The following is a 27538-nucleotide window of genomic DNA, read 5'->3' as shown; positions in this document are numbered from 1 at the left end:
CCAGTGGTGAGAAGGGCAGCCTTCCAGGCTGAGTCAGCATGAGACAAGTTGGAGAAAGAGCAAAGCCTCACGTGTATCTGAGGAGAGAGGGGAGACCAAGTGAACTTCAATGAAGGGATTAGGTAGGAGAATACAGTAGGAAATGTGGATGAAGAAATAAGTAGAGATCAGATTGTGGAAGCTTCTTTTTCTCTTAGGTGTGTAATGTAAAGTCTCTATAATAGAAGATGATATGAACCAAAACTCTATTAAGTTAAGGGGTGGGGAAGACAACCAAGGTTTGCTGAGAACTCGCCAAGTGCCCACTGTGAAGTGGAAGAACTTTGCTTACACTATGTGTTTAAGACATTGGCACTAAACAGAGTTCAATTAAACTGTTTATATAAAGTGTGGCCTCATAACAGTAATTTATTACAACAAATAGAAATAACAGGATATGTACGTGGAAAGATATATAGGGAAAGTCTGTATGTCTGTCTATCTCGGTATCTTTACACTTTTCTATCATTTGAACCATAAGTCTCAGCTTTAAGGAAAAACACCTCCATCTTTAACACCTAACTGCTAAAAGCACCTGCCTGACCTCAAACTTCATGTGTTCCAGTGCTTTTGTTCAGTTAAGAGCTGTTCCTCCAGTATTGCTTAGGCATCTCTCTCAAACTGTCTTCTGCTGTGTTCTCACATTAGGTTTTTAGTTCCTGGTAGGTACAGACATTCTGAGTTTAGAGAGGAGGAGGTGTTTGCGGAAATGGGAAGACCACCTGAATCAAAACTGTGTAAGTCTTTAAAACATAGTCCCTATGGAGGTGAGTTCCTGACATTGTGATTGACAATTGCTGTCTCCTTTACTTTTAACTCCCTGACACTGTTCCAGGCACCCATCACAGATTCCTTTAGCTACAGATTGCACAGATTAGAGTAGGTATCTCACAGGATATAGAGATGTTTATGAAGCTCTTTATAATATCAAAGGACTTGAACAAATCTCCAATTGAGTTAGTATGAAGGCGGGGGAAAAAACTAAACAAAAAAGAAAATATTCCCCCAGTCTGGATAAAGAGGTCTCAGCACAGAGGCACAGATTCACAACGATGCGTATAAACCCCAGCAAGCTTTAATTTCCCTTCCATATACTCGAAACCCTCTGGAGAAGGATGGGGAGGAAATGTAACAAAGAAGAGAAGTTTAGGGTTACAATCTCTCACCACTCCTGCCACATCTACATGTTAAGGATGGGAGAAAGAGGATGCATCTTTGTGAGAGCCTCAAGCTTTTGGAAAGCTGGCTTCCTTTTCTTTGGGCCCAAGGAAGCACAGAACTTCAGTTCCTGGTACGGTCCTGGGAGCAACATGGACTATAACCCATGCTATTGCCTCAGACTTTACCAGACAGACATCCTCAGCACCCCTCATTCTGACAAGCCAAGTGATGTGTTTGATTGTATCAGAAGTGACCTGGACAGTGGCCAGACACTCCAGGGCTACCTCATGAAAAGGGACTGCGCTGTCCCATGGAAACTAGACATTCAGGAAACTGGAGCTCTCCATAAAAACAAAAACAAAAAACAAACTTTCCAATCCATATATAGAGCTAAATTTAATCACGTATTTACATTTAAAAGATAAAATTAACGCTGAAATTCAAACTGTTGATTCTTTGTAAGTTCCATCAGCCAGCATTATAACTAAGTCTTATTAAGTGTCAACATTTTAAGGAGAGAGGATGATAACCAAAGAAGATCTAGATAAAAATGGAATTTTCTGGGGTAGGAAGGAGTTGGGTGGTTCTAAACCCCAGAAATAAGGGATTTTCCAGTGACCTCCATTGGGACATCAATTGGCCTTGGACATTACCATCTGTTTCTTACCCTTCGTTTCCTTAAATGTGCTCATGGCCTCAAGCTGCTAGCATTCACTGCTAAAACTAGCATTCCCTGTCTGCACCTCCAGCACTATTATTTGCATGTCTTTTGTGAACCTTTATGAGTCAAAACTGTTCACCAGAACATAAAATTATGTCAAAAAGAGAAAACTGTGGAGGAGTTAAAAAATGAGCACTTTTTGAAGCAAGGAAAGCATAGAATGGCATGCTACATTCACTGGCTGAGAGAATAGATGGTGTTCATTTCTGGTATGAGACTAATAATATATAAACATTTATAACATTGGGAGTGCTATAACAGTAAATGCAGAGCAGCACTTAAAGAGATATGTCTATAAAATTGTGAGTCAAAAAATAAATACATAGGTTAATCATCTTTTAACTTTTCAGAAGATCAAAACCTATGTCTATATTTTTAAATTTCTTACTTTGTTTTGTTTTCACTGGGAAATCACTCCTTACCTTTTCCATTGCGTAGTTAATCCTTACATTGCTTAGTTTGTATCCAGTAACCAACTTTATTTCCTTGTGGTTTTGAAGCATATAAGAAAGGAAAATCCTTCTGATATGAAATTGGAGTGGTAATACGATTTAGTGTAGAAAGTTGGACCAAAAGTAAAACAGAAATCTCAGTGTTTTCAGTGAACACGTACTTCTCTCAGATTCTCTCATTGCTTTTCAGACAATGAGAATACGCTCTTTTGCAAGTTATTGAAAGATGATGAGTTGTACAGGAGTGTAGTTGTGCGAGAAACAACCACATTTTGATTGTTTGGTGTCGCTGTGGAGTGTTTTTGTTTTTGATTCGTTGAAACTTATATTGTATCATGTGTTCCACTGCTCAAAGGAATGTAGTAAATGTGAAATATTTTAGCTGTACCCAATTCTACTGTAGCTAAATAGCAATGACCCACAGATACTAAATAGAGTGGAATTTCAATGAACCAGTGGAAATATTCAATGAGAAAACATGGTGAGAATCGTGGGAAGCAAGCATGGGAGTGGGTATCTTTTATTTTTTTTATTGAGTTAATGATAGGTTACAATCTTGTGTGATTTCAGTTGTACATTAATGTTTGTCATTTGTGTTGTAGGTGCACCATTTCACCCTTTGTGCCCACCCCCCACCCCACCTTTCCCCTGGTAGCCACTAATCTGTTCTCTTTGTCCACATTTTTAAATTCCTCATATGAGTGGAGTCATACAGAGATTATCCTTCTCTAACTGGCTTATTTCACTTAACATAATTCCCTCAAGGTCCATCCATGTTGTTGCAAATGGGATGACTTTGTTCTGTTTTGCAGCAGAGTAGTATTCCATTGTATATGTATACCACAACTTCTTTATCCATTCATCTGTTGATGGGCACTTAGGTTGCTTCCATGTCTTGGCTATTGTAAATAATGCTGCAAAGAACATTGGGGTGCATAGGACTTTTGGAATTGCTGACTTCAAGCTCTTTGGATAGATACCCAGTAGTGGAATGGCTGGATCGTATGGTAGTTCTATTTTTAATTTTTTGAGGAATCTCCATACTGTTTTCCATAGTGGCTGCACTAGTTTGCATTCCCACCAGCAGTGTATGAGGGTTCCATTCTCTCCACAACCTCTCCAACATTTGTTACTATTAGATTTAGATAATTTGTCATTCTATTGGGTGTAAGGTGATATCTTAGCGTAGTTTTGATTTGCATTTCCCTGATGATCAGCGATGATGAGCATCTTTTCATGTGCCTATTGGCCATCCATATATCTTCTTTGGAGAAATGTCTGTTCATGTCTCCAGGGAGTGGGTATCTTTTAGACACTGTAACAGTAGCAGGCTGAGCAGTACCATCACCATTCATTTCTAAAGTGACAAACTGACTTGCCCACAAATGCCTTCTCTAGTCAATTGGCATCAGTTGTGTCATCATGATCTTGATTTGGATACTTTCGGATTAGTTAATTTCTCTAGATCCCTTAGCTACAGAGTATAGCCAACTACACACCTCAGACCCCAACTCTATTTTACTACCTAGTGGGGTTTTGAAGAAAAGGACTGAGCAAATGAATATGACTTGGCTCAGGCATATTTCATCAACTATACTAGACAAATAATTAAAAGTAAATGTCTGAAACATCAGTGGATCCCTCCAAGATCTTCTCTCATACAATTGCCAAATTTTAGCTATTAACCGTCCTCCCCAATGAACCAGCATCTTGGACTTACATATGTTGTCCTTCAGGCCATTTAAGTCAACTCATTTGTCATGTAAGTTATGAGAACTTCAGGGAAAAGCTCTTGCTGACAAATTGGTTGAGTAAGTTTCACTAAACACTTTCTCTCTCTCCTCCCCTCTCTTTTGCTCTCATTTTTTCTCACTAACCCACTCCCTCCCACCCTTGCCCTCTTTTATTCTATATTTCTATTTTCCTGGAGTGTTTGGACCACAACTCCCGCACCATCATGGATTCACTTTTTCAATACGAAGTAGGACATTTATTTCCATGACTTTTTATGTGAGAAAGGCATTGGACTTTTTCTAGTCCTCTAGACCACATGATAGAGTCCATGCCTTTGATTCTGGCTGAATTAATATCTCATCCCAGTTCTTCCTCAGGCCAGGTAGATTTTATACATCAATATTTGTTGATTGAATTGAGAGATACAGGAACCCTTCCTCCTATCTGATTATCATACATCTTCTATGCCATGTATAGCTTTAAGATATTGAGAAAATGATCAAAATACCCAGGGTCTCTCTTTTCCTAATTGTAAAATAGGAATGATAATACCAGCTGCTAGATTTGTTTGTTTATATTTTAAGTGAAATGAGAGGAAATGCAAAGCCTGACACACAGTAGGTGATTAGCAATGTTCCTTTTTTTTCCTTTACCAATAGCACCTAGTGCTTCTCTCTGTACATGGGAAATTCTCCATTACTGGAGTTAACTGAAAACAAACAAACAAACAAATGCAGGAAAGTAATAAATTATATCCTTCCTCTTAAAAGTGTTGAAATCAGTGACAGACTTTGTGGTGATGTGAAGACCTTAGCAAATAGGAAGCATGAGGGAAGCATGCTAATTGTTCTGGGTGATGACCCTGAGATATTCATAGTGGACGTAATCTGTATGCCTTTAGGTGTTATGAGTTGTCTAATTGGCTGCTGGTGCCTGTTAGAGGGGGCACAGCATGCACACAGCCCTGCTCTTGAAGAAGGTGAACAGAAGGTCAAGGAGGAATAGCGCTGTATGAGCAACATGTCCAGATACTCCCATGGGATGCAACCATGCAGGGAATTCAGTTACTCTTTCTCCTCTGCAAAAGCCAAGATGCATCAGGGCTGTTTTTCATCACAGAGGCATTTGGTGGGGTTCAGCTTTTTCAGGAGTGAGAAGGGTGATAGGTAAGCTGGGGAGAACATGCTGGATAAGTGTGAGTGTCTGGAATTTAAAAAGTGTTCTCTTGCTTCTCAGTAGGCGGCTGCCTCTTGAGGTCTGGCATTCCCCCAAGTCTCGAGCATTACCTCAGCATTGAAAGAGAAAACAAGAGAGAATCCACAACGCTGCGTTTTAAGCAGCATCAACATCAAGTTACGCCACAGGCTGGGTTTTGCTTCCCCTGTTAGCATGTAGAATTATTTTGCACTGTGGAAAGCTGTCTTTTCCCAACCAAGAAAACAAACAAAACAAAAAAAGCAGAACTAATTAAGATCGGCATATCTCAATAAATATGCAAATGAAAAATCAAAACAAAGAAATTCTATTTATCACATCATAAAGTTGCAAATTGCTGTACGGGCTGGCTTGGAAGAATTGCAAAGAATGAGACTTCTTAATGGTTTTGCTTAGAAACTGTGTTTGAAAGCTGCATTTATGGGTTTATATTTGAAGATGAAGATGATGAACTTGGCAGGATAAATACGATTTTTGGCCTAGTCTCCAAATGCTATGGCGAGGAAAGGGGAATAAAAATTAAGTTGAGTAACCGCGTGTCAGGTTTTGTGCCACCAAATTTCCTTCCCTTTATGTCACTTCAAGAAGAAACCTAATAAGATCCCCATTTTACAGATGGAGACACAGAAGCTCAGAGAAGATAAATTCCTGTTGCTTACTTGATCTTTGAAGCCAGGATTCAAACCCCCCATTACTTGTCTGACTCCGAGTTTATATTTTGTTTCTCATTTACATTTTTCTCACTGCACCACGTAATTCTCCAACACCACCCAAAGTGACTTTTGAATTGTGTCTACAGTATATCAAAGCATCCAGGTGAAAAGGAGGAAATGAAATCAATTTTCAGATGTTTTCTCCATACATTTCCCACGTCTGGGTATTAAGGATCACCTTATCAATGGAAGCGCACTTTGATTTCTGAATAATGTTATTTCCTTTTATTTATATTTAATTTAAGTTGCATTTGGTGATTGTTTCTTATTGAATTCATCATTTTTGAAAAATAGAACGGAGAAAGGAAGAGCAAAAAGGAGAATAGCAGACACCATATTATTGCTGAAATTACTGTTACTCTGCCTCGTCATATGTATTTCTTCCTGTGGGAGCTGAATCTGTAAGATGCAGAGAGAGCAACTCCCGATGATATTGGCAGCTCTGTTTCAGAAGCTTGAGCCTGCCCTCTGCCAAGGAGAATGCTGCCTTTAGAAGGCTCTCCCTGGACGCCAGGGCTATACTTGCTGTTCTGGTTTGCTGGGCTAATATCAGAGCGAAACTCTTTATGAGGTTGGGTAATTACCTAGAATCAGCAAACAGCTAATGAGATGGGGTCAGTCTGGTACCTGTTAGATAACCCCACTGCCCTGGGCACAAGGGCAGTGCAAACAGCAGTCTTGCAACTAGCAGAAGGTCAACACACATAGAATTGCTTATTAACACTGATGCTGATATTAGACAACATAAGTAACACAGCAAAGAGACTCAGCAAACTAAGGGCTTGAATAAGTGAAAGAAAGGAGAGAAGCTTGCTACTGTTCTCAGGAACATTTCAAAGAAGAGGTGGGATGCAAGCTTTGCCTTCAAGATGGGAATGATTGGCAGGAGTGTCAAGGATAAATTTATTGCAATTTGCTAGACTTGAGCAATTTTGTTCGAAGGAAATAAGGTAATGGACTAAGTGGTGGTAGGATATATAGAGCAATCCTGACCTCTTGCCAAGGACACCTGCCACCAGAAGTTCATCTTTTGAATCCATCCCCTCCTCTGTCTTCCTTCCTCCTTCCTTCCTTCCTTCCATCATTCCTTCCTCTCTTCCTCCTTTCCTCCTCTCCCTCCCTCCCTTTTCTTTCTTTTTCTCTTTACTTTCTTTCCTTCTTTCCTCCCTTCCTTCCTTCCATCCTTCCTTCCTCTCTTCCTCCCTTCCTCCACTCCCTCTCTCCCTTTTCTTTCTTTTTCTCTTTACTTTCCTTCTTTCTTTCTCTACGTTTTTCCATTCTTTACTCCTCCAGCCTCTCTTTTATCTTTTTAGATTTCAAACATTTTAGTATTATTTTTCTCACTAAAATAGTCATTTTATGCCATATATATATATATATTTAGATACCCATGGAGGATTGCTCAGAGCACTTCAATATATACTTCAGTAGCTCTTTCAGTGATGGTCCATGTGTGGGAAAATGCATTTATTTCACCCTCATTCAAGAGAAATAAAGTTTTGTCTGGTTTTGTTTTTTGGTATGGAATTCTGCCTTGGGATATGTTTTCCCTCAGCATCTTCAAGACATTAATTCATTTTTTTCCTGACTAGCTTTAATATTTTTATTTCTTTTTAACCTTTTTACAATTTAACTCATCAATTTGGAATAATTTTAGATTTATAGAAAAGTTGCAAAGATATCGTGGAGAGTTCCCTTCATGTAATTTCCCCTATTTACTTATTTTTTAATGGGAAATCTGTTGATCTAAATGTCATGCATTTAAGAGTAATCTGTTTTTTCTCTCCCAGTTTCTTTAAGATCTGTCCTTTATTGGTGTCCATTCCTGATGTGTCTAATTATGAACTTCTTTTTTTCTTAACTTTTTCTTTTTTCTTTTTTTTAATTTTTATTTTTTTCAGATGTACATCATATTTCGAATTCTGTATACATTACATCATGTTCACCACCCGAACACTAACTATAGTGCATCCCCTCACATGTGAGCCTAATCCCCCTTTTCCCCTCCCCCCTCCCCCAATGGTAACCACCAGTCCAATTCTGCTTTCCAGAGTTTTCTTCAATTTAGGGACTATCTCCTTTCAAGTATTATCTTTTTGAAAATTGCCTCTTACCAATTTACTCTAAAATCTACTTCTAGATATCTTTCTTCTTGTTTATTAATCCCCTGTTTAACTGTGTCTTTTGTGCTATTTAACAATTCTGTTGAGATATTTACTGTATGTTTTTTTCTTTTAGAAAGACTTTGTTTAACTTTCAAATTTATCTTTTCCTTTTCAAAAGTATCTTCTTCTTTCATTATATTTCCAGAACTTATTCTAATTTCTTAATCGTTTAGAATAAGTAAACATACTTATTCTATAGTAGTTTCCAGACTGGCATATTATATCAAGTTTGTGGCTGTCTGTTTTTATTTCTGCTGATTCTTGCTCGAGGTAGATTATTTCCTCATGCGATCCCTAATCTGTCATTGCGGGAGCATCATCAGTGGGCTGTGTTCTTCACCCTCTCCTGGGGAGTTCCATATACCATATACCATATACCATATTCCATATGCCCTGGGTTTTGAAAAAATACCTGCATGGTAGTTTTATGCTTATTTCTAACAGGGACCTCAGGATTTTACCAATCAGAATCTCTGTTTGTTCTCACAGTATAATTTTTGGACCTCAAATTTTCTACATAATCTGTGTTTTCTTTATTTTGTAAACTTGTTTCCCATCTGGCAATTAGCTTTTCTAATTATTACATTATTAACATTACTTTCCTATATTTAAAACTCTATTTCTTGTTTTTATTTTTGAACTTAACGTATTGTCTATTGACTCCTGCTAAAAAAAGATTAAAAAATTATCCCAGTTTGCATTTCCACTCTCACTCACACATCCTTATTTGTATTAGTAATAGCATCATTTTTACATTGACAAGATAAAACATTTGCGTTCTGTCTTCTAAATGTCATTTCCAGATTGGCCTTAGTTATATATTTAACATAGTGCTGTGCTCATGAAAGTTTTTCTGACCATGCTTTCCTCATTTCTGAGATCTCCATTTTGGTTCATTTTTGAGTTGCCTGGACTTTCTCAAATAATGTCTTCCCCCAGCTCACGCCTGCTCCTTCCGAAGGAAAACAAATTGATTTTATATTTGTTGAGATCTTGCATATTTGATAGTCTTTTTTTGCAAAGCCTCTTGGATTTTTATGAAATATTTTGCCATGCATTCATTCTTTTTTTTGGTCTTTCCTGGAATTGGATATCCCCACCATCACCAGGAAGAACATTAAATCAGTCTGACATGCTCATGGCTTTAGAAGATTTATTTTTCTGCTTAGAAGGCTATATGCATTTTCCCCTTCATTTTTGAAGTTCAAACAACTAGAGTGGCTTGCACATTATCCAGCTCCAAACACACTGGCTGGCACAGAGAAGGCATACAGTGTTGCGTGATTGAATGGATGCTTGAATGAGCAAGGTCATAACTTGCTGTGAATTATTCAGTATGATTTTTAAAAATTTTTTTTATGCTTTTTGGTGAGGAAGATTGGCCCTGAGCTAACATCTGTTGCCAATCTTCTTTTTCTTTTTTTTTTGCTCCTCAAATTCCAAGTACATAGTTGTATATCCTAGTTGTAAGTCCTTCTAGTTCTCTGTGGGATGCCAGCATGGCATGGCTTGATGAGTGCTGTGTAGGTCCACACCCAGGATCCTAGCCAGCAAACCCCAGGCTGCCCAAGTGGAGTGCGCAAACTTAACCACTATGCCATCAGCCCAACCCTGTTCAGTATGTTTTTCTTCCTGTTATACGTTATGTCATTTTGATCTGTGGATTCAAGTCTTTCTGTATTTGAGACTTTTTTCTATTATATCTTTGAATTATATATTTTTTCATTACATTGGTTCTTTCTTGTTTTGCCTTCATATCTATTACCTTCTTTGATAGATAGATAGATAGATAGATACACACACACACACATAGAGAGAGAGAGAGATCTTTGAATTCTTGTTTTTCTCCACTGTGTTCACTCTTTACTTTTTTCCATATCCATATTCATTATCTTTGATCTCTTGGATTTGTCCAATGTGTTTTCTATGAATTTTGCAACTCTGTCTTTCTTGTCACTGATTTTTTTTCAGTAGTTTCTACCCTAATTCTTACTGCTTCAAATGTGACTATGTTTCCATAATTTTTAATCATTCTTCCATTTTTTTCTTGAGCTATAGAAAATTTACTCTTTTTCTCTTTGATCTCCTAGTAGGGGCTGACTAAATATTTGATGAGTAAATAATTAAATGAAGGAAGGAATGAGGGTAAGCAAAATACCAAGAATAAAGCTTGCCTTGAGTTTTGTGATGTCCCCAGAATACATTTCTTTTGCTTGAATACATAGTATTTATATTCTCTGCTGTGCTATGCCAACTAACAGCTATCTGCAAATCTTGGTTTGTTCTCTTTCTTTCATCTGCCTCTCATGAATACACTTTATGTGAATTAGTTGGATATGTCATGGAAAAATGATCATTGCTTGGCCTTCCTTCAGTTCTGCCATGTGTACTCTACTGTGGTGATAAATTGTGTCCTGATGAGGATGTTTCTCACTTCTCCTAGCTTCCCCCCATGAAGCTAGACTTTCTTAGTGTGTGAGCTGTTTTTGCATTTTTATCAAAAGCCAATTGGTCTTACTTATGTAGATATATTTCTGGGTTCTCTGTTGTATTGATCTACGTATCCATCACTCTGCCAGACTATATAGTCTTGATTCGATTACTGCCTCTATATCATGTCTTGAAATTGAGTAGAGCAATTCCTACCACTTCATTTTTGTTTTCAAAATTGTTTTAGCTGTTTGTAGTTCCTTTGCCTTTCTGGGAGAGTTTTGGTATAATCTTGTCTAGATCAACAAAAATCTTTTTGGAATGTTGATAGGAATTGTGTTAAACTTGTATATCAATTTGAGAAAAAATTGACATCTTTATGGTCTTGAGTCTCCTAAGTTTTGTATGTTTCTCGATATATTTGAATCTTTGACTTCTGGCATCAGACTTTTTGTATTTTTTTTAGCATGCAAGTCTGGTATATGTCCTGTCCCATTAACACCTATGTATTTCATTTTTGTTTAATGATTATAACTGTTATGTTTATCTTCACTAATAGAAGTCCAGTAGATTTTTGTGTGTTGATCTTGTGAACTATGACCTCATAAACCTTACTTATAGTTCTAGGAGTTATTTTTTGTTTATTTGTTTTTGTACAGTCCCAAATAGAGATCGTTTTATTTCTTGCTTTCCTATATGTATTCCTTTTGTATTCTTTTCCTGTCTTACTGTTCTGTCTAGAACTTCCAGTACTTTCTTGAGTAGCAATAGTGAGAGTAGACATCTTTGACTTGTTCCTGATCATAGGAGAAAAACATTCACTCTTTCACTATTAAGTATAATATTAACGGTTGGTTTTTGTACATGTTTTTTATCTAGGCAAAGAAGTCTCTGTCTATTACTATCTTTTCTGAGAGTTTTTATCTTTAACGGGTATTGAGTTCTGTCAAATGTATTTTCTGCATAAATTTATATGATCATGTGATTTTTCTTCATTAGCCTGTTATTATACTGGATTACACTGTTGATTTTTGAATATTGAACCAGTCTGTCGTCCAGGGAATTAACTCCAATTGATCAAAGTGTATGATTGTTTTTATATAATGCTGAATTCAATTTGCTGATAGTTTGTTAAGGATGTTACATTTATATTCATGAGTTTTCTTTCTTTTTTTTTACTGCCTAGTTTTAGTATCAGGCTAACACTTGACTCATAAGATGAATGGGAAGTGTTCCTTCCTCTTTTATTGGAAGACATGGTGTAGAATTGGTGTTATTCATCTTTAATCATTTTTAGAATTCTCCAGTGAAAATATTTGGGCCTGAAAAGTTCTTTTTTGATAAGTTTTAAATTATGAATTCAACTTCCTTAACAGTTATTGGGCTATTTAAGTGATCTATTGCATATTGGGTAAATTGTGGTAGTTTTTTGCTTTTTGAGGGATTGGTACATATCATCTAACTTGTCAGATTTATATGTGTAAGAGTTTTTTGTGGCATCCCCTTATCCTTTTTATACCTATGGCATCTACAGTGATAGTACCCATTTTATTCCTCATAATTAGTGCCTTCTTTCTTTTTTTCTTTGTCAGAGTGTTTAAAGGTTGGTCAATTTTATAGATCTTTTCAAACAGTCAGCTCTTTGTTTCATTGATATTCTCTTTCATTTTTCTGTTTCAGTTACATTGGTTTCTGCTCTTATCTTTATTATTTCCTTTCTTCTACTTGCAGTGGGTTTATCTTGCTCTTATTTTTCTACTTTCTTGAGATGGTAATTTAGATTTCTGGTTTTAGACTTTTGATATGTTATATTTTCATTTTACTTCAGTTCAACATATATTTTTTCTTTCCCTTAAGACATCCTCTTTGACCTCCTGAATTGCTTAGAAATGTTTTATTTACTTTCCAAGTGTTTTGAAATGTTCCTTTTGTCTTTCTGTTTTTGATTTCTAGCTAAATACCATTAAGGTCAGAGAACACACTTTGCACAATTTCGATTCTTTTAAATTTGTTGAGGTTTATTTATGGCTCAAGATATCATCTGTTTTGGTATATATTCTAACTGCATTGGAAAGTAACATGTATTCTGCTGCTTTTGAGTGGAATATTCTATAAATATCAATAATTTGTCAATTGATTGTATTGTTGAGCTTCTCTATGTCTTTGCTGATTTTCTGTCTAATTGTTTACCAATCGTTGAGAAAGGAGCGTTGAAGTATTGATTTATAATTATAAACTTGTCATGTTCTCCTTTCAGTTCTATCAGTTTTTGCTTCACATAGTTTGCAGCTATGTCGTTTGGTGCATATGCATATAAGAGTGCTATGACTTCTTGATGTATTGACATTTTTATCATCATATCCCTCTATGTCCCTGGTTATTTTCTTTGCTCTGATGACCACTTTATCTGGTGTTAATATAGCCACACTTGCTTTCTTCTGATTAATGTTTTGATGATATTTCTTTTTCATCCTTTTACTTTCAGTCTGCCTATTTCGTTATATTTCAATTGAGGTATTATATAGACAGCATACAGTCTGGTCACTTTTTTTTAATCCACCCTGACAATTTCTTTTGTAATTGGTGTATATAGACAATTTACATTTAATGTTGTTGATAAGTTAGGGCTACCTTTTCCATTTTATTGTTTTTCTATTTGCTCTCTTGCCCTTTTTTTCATCTGTTTTGTTTTTCCTATCTCTTTGTGAATGGACATTTTTTAGAATTCATTTTGATTTATCTGTAGGATCTTGAGTGTATCTCTATGTATAATTCTTTTAGTGCTATAGATATTACATTATATACACATGACTTACTACAACCTACTGGTGTCACATTTTTACCAGTTCAAGCAAAGTGTAGAAGCTTACCTCCCTGTCCATTCCTTTACCCTCTCATTTGTTATGTAATTATTTTAAATATTTACATAATACAGTAAGAACCACATCATATAATTGCATAATTTTTGCTTCAACTGTCAAACGTAATTTTAATAACTCAAGTAAAAGAAAAATGTATTGTATTTATCTATATTTTCACTCTTTTGTTGTTCTTTCTTCTTCCTTATCTTCCCAAATCCCTCCTTTTATTATTTCAGTTCTGTTTAGAGGATTTCTTTTAGCCTTCTTTTTAAAGTAGGTCTGCTGGTAACAAATTCTTAAAATTTCATTTCCTATAAGAATGTCTTTATTTTCCCTTCATTCCTGAAGGAAATTTTTGCTGGTTTTAGAGTTCTAGATTGGTGGTGCTTTTCTTCTAATATTTGAAAAATGTGTTCCATTTTCTTGCAACTCCTGTGTTTTCTGGATGAGAACTGTGCTATCATTCAAATTATTTTTCCCTATAGTGTTGTTCCCCTAAAGTTTCTCTTTCACTGCTCTCAAGATTTTTAATTTGTCTTTACTTTTCAGAAAACTGGTTATGACTATCTTGATGTGGATTTCTTTGTGTTTATTTGTTTGGGGTTTGGTCAGCTTCCTGTATTTGTAGGTTTATGTCTTTTGCAAAGTTTAGGAAGTTTTCGGTCATTGCTTCTTTGAATACTTTTTCAGCTTCTCTTTCTTTTGGAACTCTGATGAAGTGAATGTTGGATTTTTTGTTATAGTCCCACAGGGTCTTGATATTCTGTTTATTGTTTTAATTAATTTTCACTCAGTTCAGATTGAGTAATTTCTCTTGTTCTATTTTCAAGTTCGTTGATTCTTTCCTCTGTTCCTTCCACGTTGCTGTTGAGCCCATCTATTGAATTTGTTTTTAGCATTTTCTATTTCTTAATTCTGAACTTTCCAATTGGTTCCTCTTTGTATCTTCTATTTATTTTCTGAAACTTTCTGTTTCTTTGCCATGTTTTATATTTCTGTTCTTATATTTCTCACCTTTATGATTTTATTTGATTCTTCTTTACATCTTCCATTTTTTTCTTTTTTGCTGAGATTTTCTATTTCTTTACTGAGACATTCTAATTTTTTTCATGTTTTCCCATAATTACTCAATATAGCATTTATATGATGTCTGCTTTAAAATCTTTGTTAGATAATTTAACACCTGTGTCACCTTGGTGTTGGCATCTATTGATTCTCCTGGTTCTTGGTATAGTGAGTAATTTTCTATTGAAACCTGGACATTTTGGGTATTATGCTATGAGACAATAGATTTAAATCTTCTGTTGGAACCGGTCTTCTCTGACAACACTCAAACAGGAGAAGGGACCCCTGTTACTGCTAGGTGGGAGTGAAAATCTAGGTTCCCCATTAGGCCCCAATGACACGAAGGGTGGTGCGGGCTCCTGTTACTGTTGGGCAGTCATGAGAGTTCCAGCTCCCCACTTTTCCTTCCCTAATACCACTCTGAATGGAAGCAGTCAGAGTACCTTGTTACTGCTCTCCACTGACACTGGTGGGGGATAGTCTTGTTACTAACAGTTGTGTGTGGAAGTCCAGGCTCCTCACATGGCCTCCACTGTTACTGATGGGGTAGGAGACCTCATTATTGTACATCAGGGTAGAAAGTTCTGGCTCCCTGTTCTGCCTTCCCTGATACCGTCTCAGCATGGGGAAAAGGAGGGGTTTTGGGGCACCTCATTCCAGTCTGGTGAAAGTAGATGTCTAGGCTCCTCACTGTTGTTGGCAGGATAGGGTGGGGCCACTGATTTTTCTGTGATGTTTGGCTGGCATAGAGCTACTATAGTTTAACATTTGTCTTTCTTCCTAGGATGCCCTTTTCCTCATCATTTGGCTAGAGAGAATAAACTCTTGTTAGACCTCTTTTTATTTGTACTAGTTAGCATTTCTAGGTTGTCGGCTTTTCCAGCTCCAAGTCCAGGCTATATGAGACAAAAAGAAAAGCTGGGGAACTCGCCACCATATTGGCCTTTAAGTCCCAAGGCTCTAATATTTGGTCTGACCCCTTCTCTCAATATTTCATCCACATTTCACAATTTTATTACGTTTGTTTTATATATCATAGTCAGTGTAAGTTATAAATAGCAAAAGAGAGAAATAGTTTTCCATCTGTCCGGAAGTGGAAGTTTCCAAATATGTGTTTTGATTCCTTAATTTACAGAATACTTACACTGCATTTGGGCAAATAAGTGAGAGACATAATTAAACTATTTCAGGCCTTCTTAATTTATATATATATATAATAATTTTATAATATATTATATTTATATTTTATTTATATATGAATGACAAAGGAAACCATTTTTGTTTGAAATCATTAAAACTGATATGATAATTATTGCTTAATTCGTATATAAAAATCCTTGAAAAAGATTCAGAGAGAAATTAATTCCCCAGAGGATGGTCCAAAATATAGATTTTTCTACATATATACCTGTTCTGTGTTCAATTTGGCAACTCTTTATATATATATATATATATATGTAGATATATATGTATATCTACATATACATATATGTGTGTGTATATATATATGTAGATATACATATATATGTATATCTACTGTGTTCTCAGCACATTCTAGGTGTTCACAGGATAACATAAATATTAATCAGACAGAGACATGGGCCTTATTCACAATAAGACTATAAATATTATTAAGGATAAATACAAATAAAGTGAATACATGAAGATTAATACTTAGAGGAAGGACATTTCAATAAGAGATGGAGTTATCGAAACAGTCACTTGGCGGATATTAAAATGAACTTTTAAAAAATGATATATTTTGTTTGGTTGGATATTGAGGAATTGGAAAATCATTTCAGAGGTAGGAAATTGGTTGTAGGAACAAAGGCTTAGGAAAACATTCAGTCTGCAATATTTGAATGGTCAGGACAAGAACAGCCTCACAAGTTGACTGTGGTGGGAAAGGCTCATGTCTGTGAGTGACTGGAACAGACCCCACGGTGGAGGAAATCAGGGCCTTATCAGGGGAAGACTGACCTAGTTGTTACTCATAGACTCCCACCAATTGGACCCTTTAGGAACATCGCATTGATACTCACATTGCATTAATAAGCAAGGGCAAGCCGTTGCAAGTTGCTGAATTTGGAAATAGCATCATAAACATGATGTTTCAGAGAAATTATTAGTAGTGCCAGTTTTGGATGGTTTTGCAGCAGTTATTGCAGTAGCCCAAGTATGATTCAAGAAATCTCCATGCAGGCTCTCCTTCAACATCGTGTTTCGCCATCTTTAGCATCCACAGTGGAGCAGTGGAATGAAAATGTGTTGATTGCTTTTATTTTGTGAGACACTCTGCTAGATAGCATCCATGTATTTTCTCATTTAGTATTCACAGCAACACTTGAGGTATTTTATTGCCATTCTCTGAGATTAAGGAGTTTTCCAAGGTCTCATAGACAGAATTTAAACTCAAGCTTTTGGCATTGCACAGCATTGTCATCTCAGTACCTAGCATGGTGACAAGTGAGTCACAGGCATTCAGTGTTCTTGCTGACTTGATGTCGTGTTACGGCTGGGCATCTCTTACCTTCCCTTACTCAGCTCCTTTATCACCCACCATTCAGCCTGTAAAATATGGTGATGATTTAATGCTGTGGTGCTGTGGAAACAAGGTTCATATTTCTTCCTCTTCCTCTCCATTCGGGCAGTGTCCCACCAGACCTTCAGTTTAGGGTACTGAGGGCCTGAAGAGCGTGGAAGCAGCTCACATCAGTCAGTAGACAATTAAGAAACAGGCCTCAGATGCATTTCCGGAGCTCACATGTAACCACGCCGTTGATTATCCATTTTCATTGTTTATGGCGAGGGAGGTGGATGAACAGCTCTGCCTAATTTATGAAGTGCTTGCCTTCTATAAATCACAGAGTAGAAACCCAGCACGCTGCTAATCCTAATTGGTTAAGTCCTAAGTAGGGAGTGATTAAAAAGTCTTCAGGAAAGAAGGTACCTCATGCAAATAAGGGAGGCATACACTTACTTGGGAGGAAATTTTCCCTGCTCACAATACATGGTCAAGGTCTGGTGTCCACTCCTATTGCCTCCTTCTGTCTCTTGCTGGTCAACCCATGCTGATTTTTCCATTTGTGAATAAAATGGCGGGAGGTTGGGGAGATGATGAGGAAGCACAAATATAGTAGAAGAGCATGCCATGTCCCCACTTACTCTCTCCCTTATTAATTCCAACCTGGATTAATTTTCTAATTCCAATAAATCACTCATCACGATGAAGGAGCGCTATGCAATATGACTCACAGTGCTGTCAGTTAGAACGGGAAACATTAGGGATTTTGAGTCTTACCTATCTGGACTCCAGTCCCACTCTTTCCTGGGTGTAGATGACTTGGCATTCTCAGGTACTCAATGATGGCCTTCTCTAATTTTTCACTTCAAGTATAAAGGACGCTGAAGACGTTAAATGTATGAGGCTGCCCACGTCTTGTGATTGGAAATCTTCTGATTGGACTTAGAAATACAGACTCTGCTGGCAAAAGAAGAAGGAAACCCATAGATTTTATATGATTTCCTTCTTCCATCTCAAGGTAGTGGATGAGAACATATACAGAGTACGGTGCATGCAATACTTAAAGGAGCAGGGGCTCTTGAGATTAAAGCTCAGAGAAGATAACTCTTACCCCTCCTTTTCCAACCAGTTGTAAACATTCCTTCCTTTGAGTAACTTCTCTTTTTGTTTCCCCCTCGTTTCTCTCCATCTCTCTCTTTCTATTTCCCTTCCCCTCTGTATTTTTCCTCCCTCTCCCTTCCTTTCTGGGAACTCATGGCAGATGCAGCAGCAGCAGCAGCAGCATCACTTCAGAACTGGATGATGAGCCCGCCTGCCTAGAGGAGATTGATTACAGTACAGACAGCAGCTCAGACCAGGAAGGGAGCTTCTCCGAGCTGGACCGGCAGATCCAGGAGTGTGCCTTCAACAAGGAGGAGGGTGACGAAGAAGAGGAGGGGCCAGGACAGGGAAGAAAAGCCAGCCCATAACCCAGAGGTTCAAGAAGAGGTCTATGTCTCTAACCATTGGACTAGCAGCTGTGTTGTTTCTTTATCATCAGACACACATGATGTTAATGCAAAAAGCCAGCCCATGTGAGCTCAGCAACCCTATTTCCAAATTTTACTCTAGTTTCACTGTGCATAGAGACTGGCTACTTCACAGTTACATATATGTAGTTAGGTGGCCTTTGGAACCTATGCGAGCTGCCATGATGCATGAACGGAACATTCTTAAGATTACTGTGGATTCTATCAAGACCACGTTGAACTCTTCTCCTTTCCTGTGCTTCAAACTGGAGTAGACTGGAAGCAGAGGAGTTGGGCTTTTTTCTTTTCTTCTCAGCCAGAATTCTGAGTGGTTGCTTAAGTCATTCTACATACGAGTGTCATCACCCACTTAGGATAGCATCTGAGCTCCCCAGCCCAAACCATGTGCCCCACTGAGACTCCGAGGGTACTGGCAGTGTCTTTAGTTCCTGGGTGATTGAACATGAAAGGCTGTACAACAAAGACATTGTTAGTATCTTCCTTGGTCTGTTTTTACAGTATATATTTTGCAGATCCTGTATAGGCCAGGAGCTATTCTAGATTCCAAAGGAAGGGGCATGATGCTGAATAAGACATGGCCACTGGCCTTTACAAATTTTAAAGTCCTGTAAAGGATTTTATAGGATCCTCTGTATAAAGGCAGCAAGACATCGTGGAAAATTCATTCATTTCACACTCAGATAGATGTGGTTCATAGCCTGGATTGGCAGTTACTTGTTATGAGAACTTAGGCAAGTAATTAAATTTCCTCAAACCTCAGTATAATGCAGAGGAGCATATCTATAGCGTCAAGTTATTGTGAAGATGAAATGAGATAATAGGTAAAAGTATACAGTTTGGCACATGGTGGACACTCAATCATGTTGGCTTATTTTCCTCCATAACACAAGCAGAGCGTTCTATATAACAAACATTGGCTGGAGTCACATGGTTGGGGAATAAGCCTCTTCCTGGAGGGGATCTGGGAAAGAGGTCATATAAGCGCAGTGCCTAGGAGGTTGAAATAGCTTAGAACAAGTGAAAATGGAGTAAGGCCCTTCAGCATGCAGAGGGAAGCATGCAGCTTAGAGATTTGAATGATGAGGTGTACAGGGCCTATGCACAAAGGATGACGTGAGATGTGGAAGGTAGATTAGAATGGGAGATAAAATGAAGAAAATAAGTTAGATCAAATTGCATTTGTCCAGGTGCCATATGCGTTTGGTTAGGATTAGGTTTGGCTAGGAGACGTGGAAAGTCCAAAATAGCAGTAGCCTTTGTAAGATAGAAGTCTGTTTACCTTTCCTGTGGAATTCTAGATATGGGCAGGCCAGAGCTGGGATCACGAGTGCTTGGTGCCAGACACTTGGCTTCAGCAGTTTTCTAGCTCTGCTGTGGGTTGTTTCTACTCTTGGTTTAAGATGGCTGCTGAAGCAGCAGCCTTTGCATCTACATCCCACTCAGCAGTAAGAAGGACAGAAAAAGAACGTGTTTTCTGTATTTCAAAAAGCTATGCATAATGGTTCTGCTTAATCCCACCATCCAGAAAGTGGTCTTATGGCCACAGGTAGCGGCAAGGGAGGTTGGAAATGTAGTCTTTATTTGAGATGGGCCAGGCTAGAAATTTGAAATTCTAATACTAAGGGAAAAGGGAATAATGCATAGTGGGGATAAAATACCTGCCAAAGGGACTTTTCCTGATGTAACTACCACCACCAAGAGATTTTGGAAACAGAATAATTTCAGAGAAAACCCACAGTCTAAACTTCTAGACCAGCAGAAAGCCACAGAACAAAGCTTTGCCATAATTCAGCTGTGAGGCATACAAAACAGGCATGTGTGCTATGATTGGGGAGTGGATATTATTATTAGTAGTAGTATTGATAGTCCCGTCTTTTTCCAACTCTTTTCCAAATTCCTTTGCTACCGTTCAGAAATCACACATCCATCCTTTGTCTTAGAGCATTCGGACGTGTGAGGGAAATGGCAAAGACACTGAATTCAAATCTAAGCTGACAGCATCCCCACACTTCCCCCATCTTCAATCTTTTCACTCTTAAATGCAGGATAGCATAACACTTCTGTTTTTTCCTTGCTTTAAGGAGTCAAGAAGATTATATTCTTGAAAACGTAAATGCTGGGAGGGACAGAAATAATGCTAAGTCATCATCACCGATTGGCACCTCAGCTCCAATTAATTTATGGGATTAGCTTCTAGTCATCTAGCCTGTTTCTGAGAGAAAATGACCCCGATAGGTACCTTTCTATGAGGCATGTTCAGGAAAAGCCAGGAACATGGACTATTTACTGATGCATCAATGTAACAAACATATATTAAGCACCTACGAGGTGGCATGCACTTTACTAAGATCAAAGGATGTAGAGAAAAAGACCCACTCTATACCCTTCAGTTATTCACAGTTAAGTGGGAGAGATGAACAATAGCATTTTATTTTAATACAGCAGAGTATGCTATTATGGAGCTGTGCAGAGGATAATATGGAATCACCTAATCTGGTGTAGGGGGCAGGGGGCGCATGGTGAGAAAAGTCTACCTAAAGAAGAGATAATTTAGGGAATTTTTGAAAGATGTGCAGGAGTTTCCAGGTTAAAAGGGGAGAAAAGGCATTCTAAGAAGTGGAAAAAGCTTATGCAAAGGCCCTGTGGTGGGGTTAGAGAGTAAAATGTTCAATATGACTGCTTTAAAAGATGTGCTTGTATGTGGGGAAAGGAGGAGAGTGACAAAAGATGAATTTGAAAAGATAGACGTCAATCACATCAAGCAACATTTAATGTGCCTTGATGAAAAGTTTTAACTTTATTCTGAATGTCCTGGGGGAGAAAAAGAATTTTCAGCCGAGGCATGCCCAGGACTGATGTCAACAGGTACTCATCAGCACCACTGCCCTACTTGTTGATGATTGATTCATTGATTGGCACCCTTACTATGCTGGTTGTTCAACAGTCATAGGAGCACCCTGGGCATGACGTTACCATATTGGAAGAGTAGCAGGTTTGTGGTGAGGTAGAGATAATAAGGACAATTTGGGGCCATGTTGAATGTTGGGGGTCTATGAGATGTCCAGCTAAAGAGGACTCATAGAAGCCAGAGGTACATCAGGAAAAGAAGTAGAAGAAGGAGAGATGTCCCAAGTGAGCTGGGGACCTGGGTAGAAGTCCTTAGCAACTGAACCCAGGTGCCAGTCAGCTGAGAAGGAAGTTCTTAGAGGAACGGGGGAGTGAGAGAAAGCGCAGACTTCCCATCCTTCTTGCTGGGACGAAAGACCATTCTGTGTCACACCACACCAGTCCTCAGGATGGGGCGGGGAGGGCTCATTCACAAGTCAACTCCAGAAAGTCATAGGATCAGCTCTTCCAGCCCAGCCACACGTGTCTCTTGCTGGCCACACCGCTGTAGTAAATTGTTCTGCGAAACGTGTTCTACGAAACTCAGAGCCAAATGAGATTACTCACGAATTCCAGGGAGTGGTAGGCACTGATGGGAAACAGATATGGTTCAAAGTGTGCAGAAAGGATGAGAGTTTAGAGAGGTGATGTGGGGGCCAGGCCATGTGCATCGCTGCCCTGTACCAGCTGTTGTGCTCTGCATGGCAGGGCTGGGACTGGGGTTTGGGGGGCCTGGAGGACCTCCAGTTTCCTGGGTCAGACTTGCACACCTTCTGTGATGGGCAGAGGTGGGAAGCTCACCTTTTCACCCTTAGGATAGTTCTACTGTGGCTAGAGAAGCACAGGCTTCTTGTGATCCCCTAGTGATCATGCTTCCATGAACCCCTAAGGGTGGAATCCACTGGCTGTTCATGACAATTCCCTGTGGCAAGACACTTTTCGGCTCTGTATTTCTTACAGGAGAAAGTCTGTAAGTTCTCAGCAGATCCCTTCGCAACCTGGCCCCAATCTCCTTTACAGACTCAAGCTCTGTCAATCTCCAATTGCTTCAATTTGCCATGGGACATAGCTACATTTTATCTCATCACACTTATGCATGTGTGTGAGCATGCACAAAAAATGTGTGCACACACACACACACACCACTTCTTGGGTCACACAGCTCCCTCAATGCCCTCTTTGATTTTTCAAACCTTTTCTCATTTTTCCTCTCTCTCTGATAAATATCTCCTATTACCTCACTTGGGGGTATCAAGACCCAGTACCACTATCACCTTTCTTCTGTAAAACCCTCCATAATCCCCCCAAGCCAAGTTATATAATCTCTCCTCTGTGCCCCTGTTTCACTATGTAGACATCCCTTTTATAGGAGGTTTGCCATTTGCAACTTTATTGGTGTGTTTTTTACAGCCCCACTCCCACCCGCCATTGGATGGAGAAGTCTAAGATGCATTGACCCACTATTATCTTTCTCACTTTCCGTGTACCTAAAAGACTTCTTGACACACTGAAGATGCTAAAAATGTAGCTTATTTCCAGCCTCAAAGCTGGACAACCAACTTCTCAATGAAATCCCATATCTTTCCCTTAAATTCCTCCATTTTCCATCTCAGATCAGAGTGTGTGTTATAGAAAGAGAAATTGGTTTCACTAAAAGGCATCTAGCACATGTCTAGCCCAGCCTCTCGAGCTGGTGGTTGCCATGGCAGGCTGCTCCCCACGTGAGGATAGCTTAACAAAGAGTGGGGTGGCCTTGTCCTTGCTTGTATTATGCCATTGTTTAGATAAAGTGATGAGACTAGAGGGACAGAGTCTGTAGAAGTCTCGGTGGCTGCCGTATTCATCCAGGTGCTCTGGACCGTAGGCTCACTTTGGTGAGAACTGGCACATGGTTCCATGTGCGTCATGCCAACTTGGCAGCTTGGGAGCTTCTTGCAATCCTTTCAGTGAGAATCCAAGAATCCCATCCATTGGCTCCAGTTTCTTCTGGGCCTCCAGTAAAAGGATTCAGAGCCACGAAGAAAATTTGAGCATAACCTGATCTTTGAGTTACAAGCTCGCATTGAGGGTTGCCAATACAGGTAAGATCTCATTATACCGCTAAGGGGAGAAGTTCTCATGCACAGCTTCCATTTCCCAGCCTGGACAACTGAGCTGTAGAGTGATTTCATCTTCCAAAAGAAACCTCTGCTCTCTGCCAAGAGAGGGAGCTTCCATAAAATGCCTGGCATAAGTCATCCTTGTTAGGGACTCAGGACAGTGGCCCGCAAGGTGGATCTGAACATTTGCATTCCCATTAGAGTGATGGATTCCTTTTGCTTTGCTGGTACAACCCCCTCCAGACCCCAAAAGGCTCCAGTCTTGGAACGACACACCAGTCAGTGTAGCCTGAGTGTACTCACTGTGAGAGCTTTTTTGGGCAAAAATAATTCATTAGGTCTGGATCCCACTGCTGTCTTCCCAACAGATGTCCTCTTTTGTTTGTTTTGCTGTTTGGCTCCATGAGTGCCCAACTGATTCTTGATAAAAAGTGTTTAGAAAAAAAGAGAGTGGTAAAAAGAAATTTTTAGATAAAAATGGATTGTATTATAGCCTTTCAGTGCCTAATAATAAAAAAAGATACAGTTGTATATAACTTAAAATCATCTATTACACACATTGCAACACAATGGAACTAAAATTGAGCTTGAGTTGTCCGCCACACACACACACACACACACACCTCACACACACACACACACCCCACACACATACACACACACAGGCAGGTCTAGGGCTTTAAGCAAGAACACAAAGAGAGTAAGGGGAGGTTTATCATTAGACACATGTTTATACATATAGCGGGTAGCTAGGTGACAATTTTACACCATGCTGTCACATAGAAATCAAGACAGAGTCCTTCTGGGTAGAAAGTGAGGCCCTTTCTCATCAGCATATGACATAAACTGGTCTTCTAGTGTGTGTGTATTTTGAGCCTGCTCAGGTCATGAAGAAAAATGGATCTAGTCTCTTTGGAAGAGAATGCGTACTTGTGAGAGAATTACTGAATTAACCACATTGGGGTCTTATGACAAGTAGCCAAACAGAGCAGAACAATGGACTATTAAAATGCTGGAGCAAACTGGTTATTCTGATTAGGAGCTTTTAATGATCTTCTATAGATATTTGTAGGACCTTATGAGGTTAAAATGATTTCTTAGCAGTAGACAACTATTATGACCACCCCCCCTGACAAAATAATAAAAATAATAATTAAGTACAATTCTTTGGAGCAATTCAGTTGAGGTGACTGAGTGTGGCCTTGGTCTTTGGGGGTCAGGGGAACAAATGGCATTGAGATCAATTTAATGGGACAGAGTGAGCAAGCACGGAGGCCAACAGCCCTGGTATCCAGGATATGGAGATTAAATGAGCGGATATCCTTGGGTAGAATAATGTCAACCCTGCCCCACTCCCACTTCAGTCTGAAGAGGAAGATATTTTAGAAGGTATTAGGGGAGGAAAAACCTGCCTACATTCATATTCTGCTCGTGGCCACACATTTGAACTCCCACTACCATTCTGTGCAATAGTTGGGCACTATTATTGCCATTCTCAAAATGAAGCTCAGCTGTACTTAAAGAGACACTTTCAGTAAATGATGGAGCTAGAATCTTCTCCCAGAGAAGTCGGACTTCCCAACTCATGCTCCTTCCACTTCTTCAGAGGAGACAAACATCAACTGTACCATCACAACAGACAGTTACAGCAAACATGTGCTGATTACGAATACTTACTATACATGATACTCTAAGACCATCACATGTTTTATCACGTTTAAGCCTTACAACCTAATCCTATAAGGTAAGCCCTTTTGTTATGCTTATCCTATAGATAAGGATGCTGAGGCATGGAGAAGGTAAGGAATGGCCTAAGATTATCCAGCTTGTAAGTAGCCAGACCATGATTTTAGCACAGACCGTGTGACTCCTGAGCCTGCACTCCAAGGAAAGCGTCTCTCTTCAAAGACCCCAAAGGGCCTTTTAGAGGCCACGGAGCAGTTCTGCCTCCAGGAAGGTGTGTTGTTGTTATTGTTTTCATTCCTTGACTCAAATATAAACAACTCATATTGGACACCCTTGCATAACATTGCACTTCCCCTCAAACTCACAGGTTCCAAGTCAGATTCTCATGATCTTCTCCCACCAAATTCTCCACCTTCAAGTTCCTAAACTTGATCATCTCAATGGGGATCTGTGTTGTCTTGTTTCTTTGTGTGCCTGGTGCACAGCCCAATGTCTGACCGAGGCAGGCACTCCGCTCGTCGCTAAACAGATGAAGCCACCAGTCTTGTCAAGGCTTACTCTCACCTTTGTTTTACATTGGTCCACTCCTCTTTCTTTTCTGTTCATTTCTCACCTGGATATCAGCAATGGTTTCCCTGCTGTTCTCCTCACCCTCGGTTTTGCCTTCTCTCCAGCCGTCTCTTCCCTGTGCAGTCAAATGATATTTGGAATAAAAATGTGTTTCTATTTCTGCTGCTTACAGCCTTTCAGTGGGCTCCCAAGGTCCTACGGATAAAATGCAAATGGAACCCGGCACTGGACCCCTCCCTGATCCAGCCCCTGGCTAACTTTCCAGTCTCCTGTCTTAACTCAAGCCCCTGCTGAAGTCACAAAAAATCGCTTTTAGTTCCGGAGAGCGCCTTACACGTATGCTCTCTCTGCTCCCACCTGTGGGCCTGATTCTGTTCATCATTTGTTTCAATGTGCCCTCCTCCAGGTCATCTTCTGTGATCTGATTCTGAGTTCCCATAGCACCTTGTAGAAACCCTATCATAGCCTTGGCTGCATGGTATCGCCTGTGGATTTTTCTGTCTGGCCAGACTGGCCATTCTCGAAGAACAAAGATGATGTGGTTCACTGCCATATCCTGAGGCCCTAGCACCGTGCCCAGCAATTGGTGGGCCTCCATTAAATATGTGTTGAATGACTGAGATCTTAATTTTCATTCCAAAGGTCTCTGGAGAGTGACCTCCTCCCATCGCCTCGGTAACCTGTTAAACATGGAGAGCAGAGCTGAAGGAAAGTAGGGCGTGCCTGTGTCCAGCACGCTTAGAGCAGCAAGGAAGCATCCAGGAAAAATCTCCCTCAGCCCCTGGTCTGCGGGGCCTTCTGCTCGGTAATTTTCCAGAAGCAGGTTCCTTTTTTTCTCCAAATGGCCTGTAGAGGTCAGAAAAGTGCCTTGGTTTCCCATCACAGACTGTCCTCTCCCTCCATTAGCATTCACCCCGGGTGTCTACAATTAAGCAGACCTAGGCGCAGCACATAGGAACGGAAATGCATTGACTTTAATAAAACAGAGTGTAAAACAACTTTAGATTGACTCCAGCCTTGTTTATTCTTGCACACTTGTAATTCTGCTTCGGTGTATTCCCAGTCAAAGAGACTATTGTCCTGGGAACTGAAGCGTGTCCCTTCTTCATTGCTACTGCAGCCAGTCCACGGAGGCAAGCTGTACCAGCTTGCAGCTCCTGGCTCACAGTGAAAATGGTTTTGTATTTCTTAAAGAAAATAATAACAAAGGGAAGGGCGTGTGGGCACAATGAGAGCCGCTCCCACCAAGGTTCTAGCCTTTTGATTTTTTCCAAGTGCATTTAGAGTCCAGAAAAATATGTAAGTAATAAAACTGGAGCAGACACTCTGGTAGCCATGCACCTTGAAATTTAGGAACTGATGATTTTGTTCCATAGATTATTCCCCAGCGTATAGGACAGGGAATTAGATGGGAAATTCAGAGGCCACGCTCTGTCACTTTAAAGTGTGACTTTGGGGATGATCCTTCATTTCTCTGGGTCTCAGTTTCTCCATTCGAGAGTGAGGGGCTGGACCAGATGAAATCTGGGGTCACTTCTATTTCTCATATTCATTGACGCTGTGCTGGCTGGCCTGTGGAGAGTGCCACCAGGCCCTAGGCTGGCCCCACGGGTGAAGAGGCAGCGTGAGGTGGCTCACAGTAGCTCTCTGTCTCCTGAGGGCCCCAGGCCAGGCCCGCACAATGATCT

The 27538-nt window shown here is 39.5% G+C and overlaps 1 protein-coding gene across 6 annotated transcripts in view; it reads left to right on the top strand.

The window, feature by feature from the left end:
• The window catches only part of AGBL1 (AGBL carboxypeptidase 1), a 755364-nt gene extending 731324 nt beyond the window's left edge, over positions 1-24040 (top strand). For 5 of the 6 annotated variants that reach the window (XM_005602809.4, XM_070266954.1, XM_070266962.1 and 2 more), the window contains one exon: positions 18342-24040. In XM_005602809.4, coding sequence (XP_005602866.2) covers positions 18342-18549 — 208 coding nt within the window. In that variant the 3' untranslated portion in view covers positions 18550-24040. The remainder of the gene's footprint in view (positions 1-18341) is intronic. The other variant, XM_070266979.1, reaches the window with a different exon arrangement.
• The last annotated feature ends 3498 nt before the right edge of the window (positions 24041-27538 follow it).

This window comes from Equus caballus, chromosome 1 (assembly GCF_041296265.1).
Source record: "Equus caballus isolate H_3958 breed thoroughbred chromosome 1, TB-T2T, whole genome shotgun sequence".
Taxonomy (NCBI): Eukaryota; Metazoa; Chordata; class Mammalia; order Perissodactyla; family Equidae; genus Equus; species Equus caballus.
Note: the sequence above shows the minus strand (reverse complement) of the source record. Positions and strands in the feature narration are given on the sequence as shown.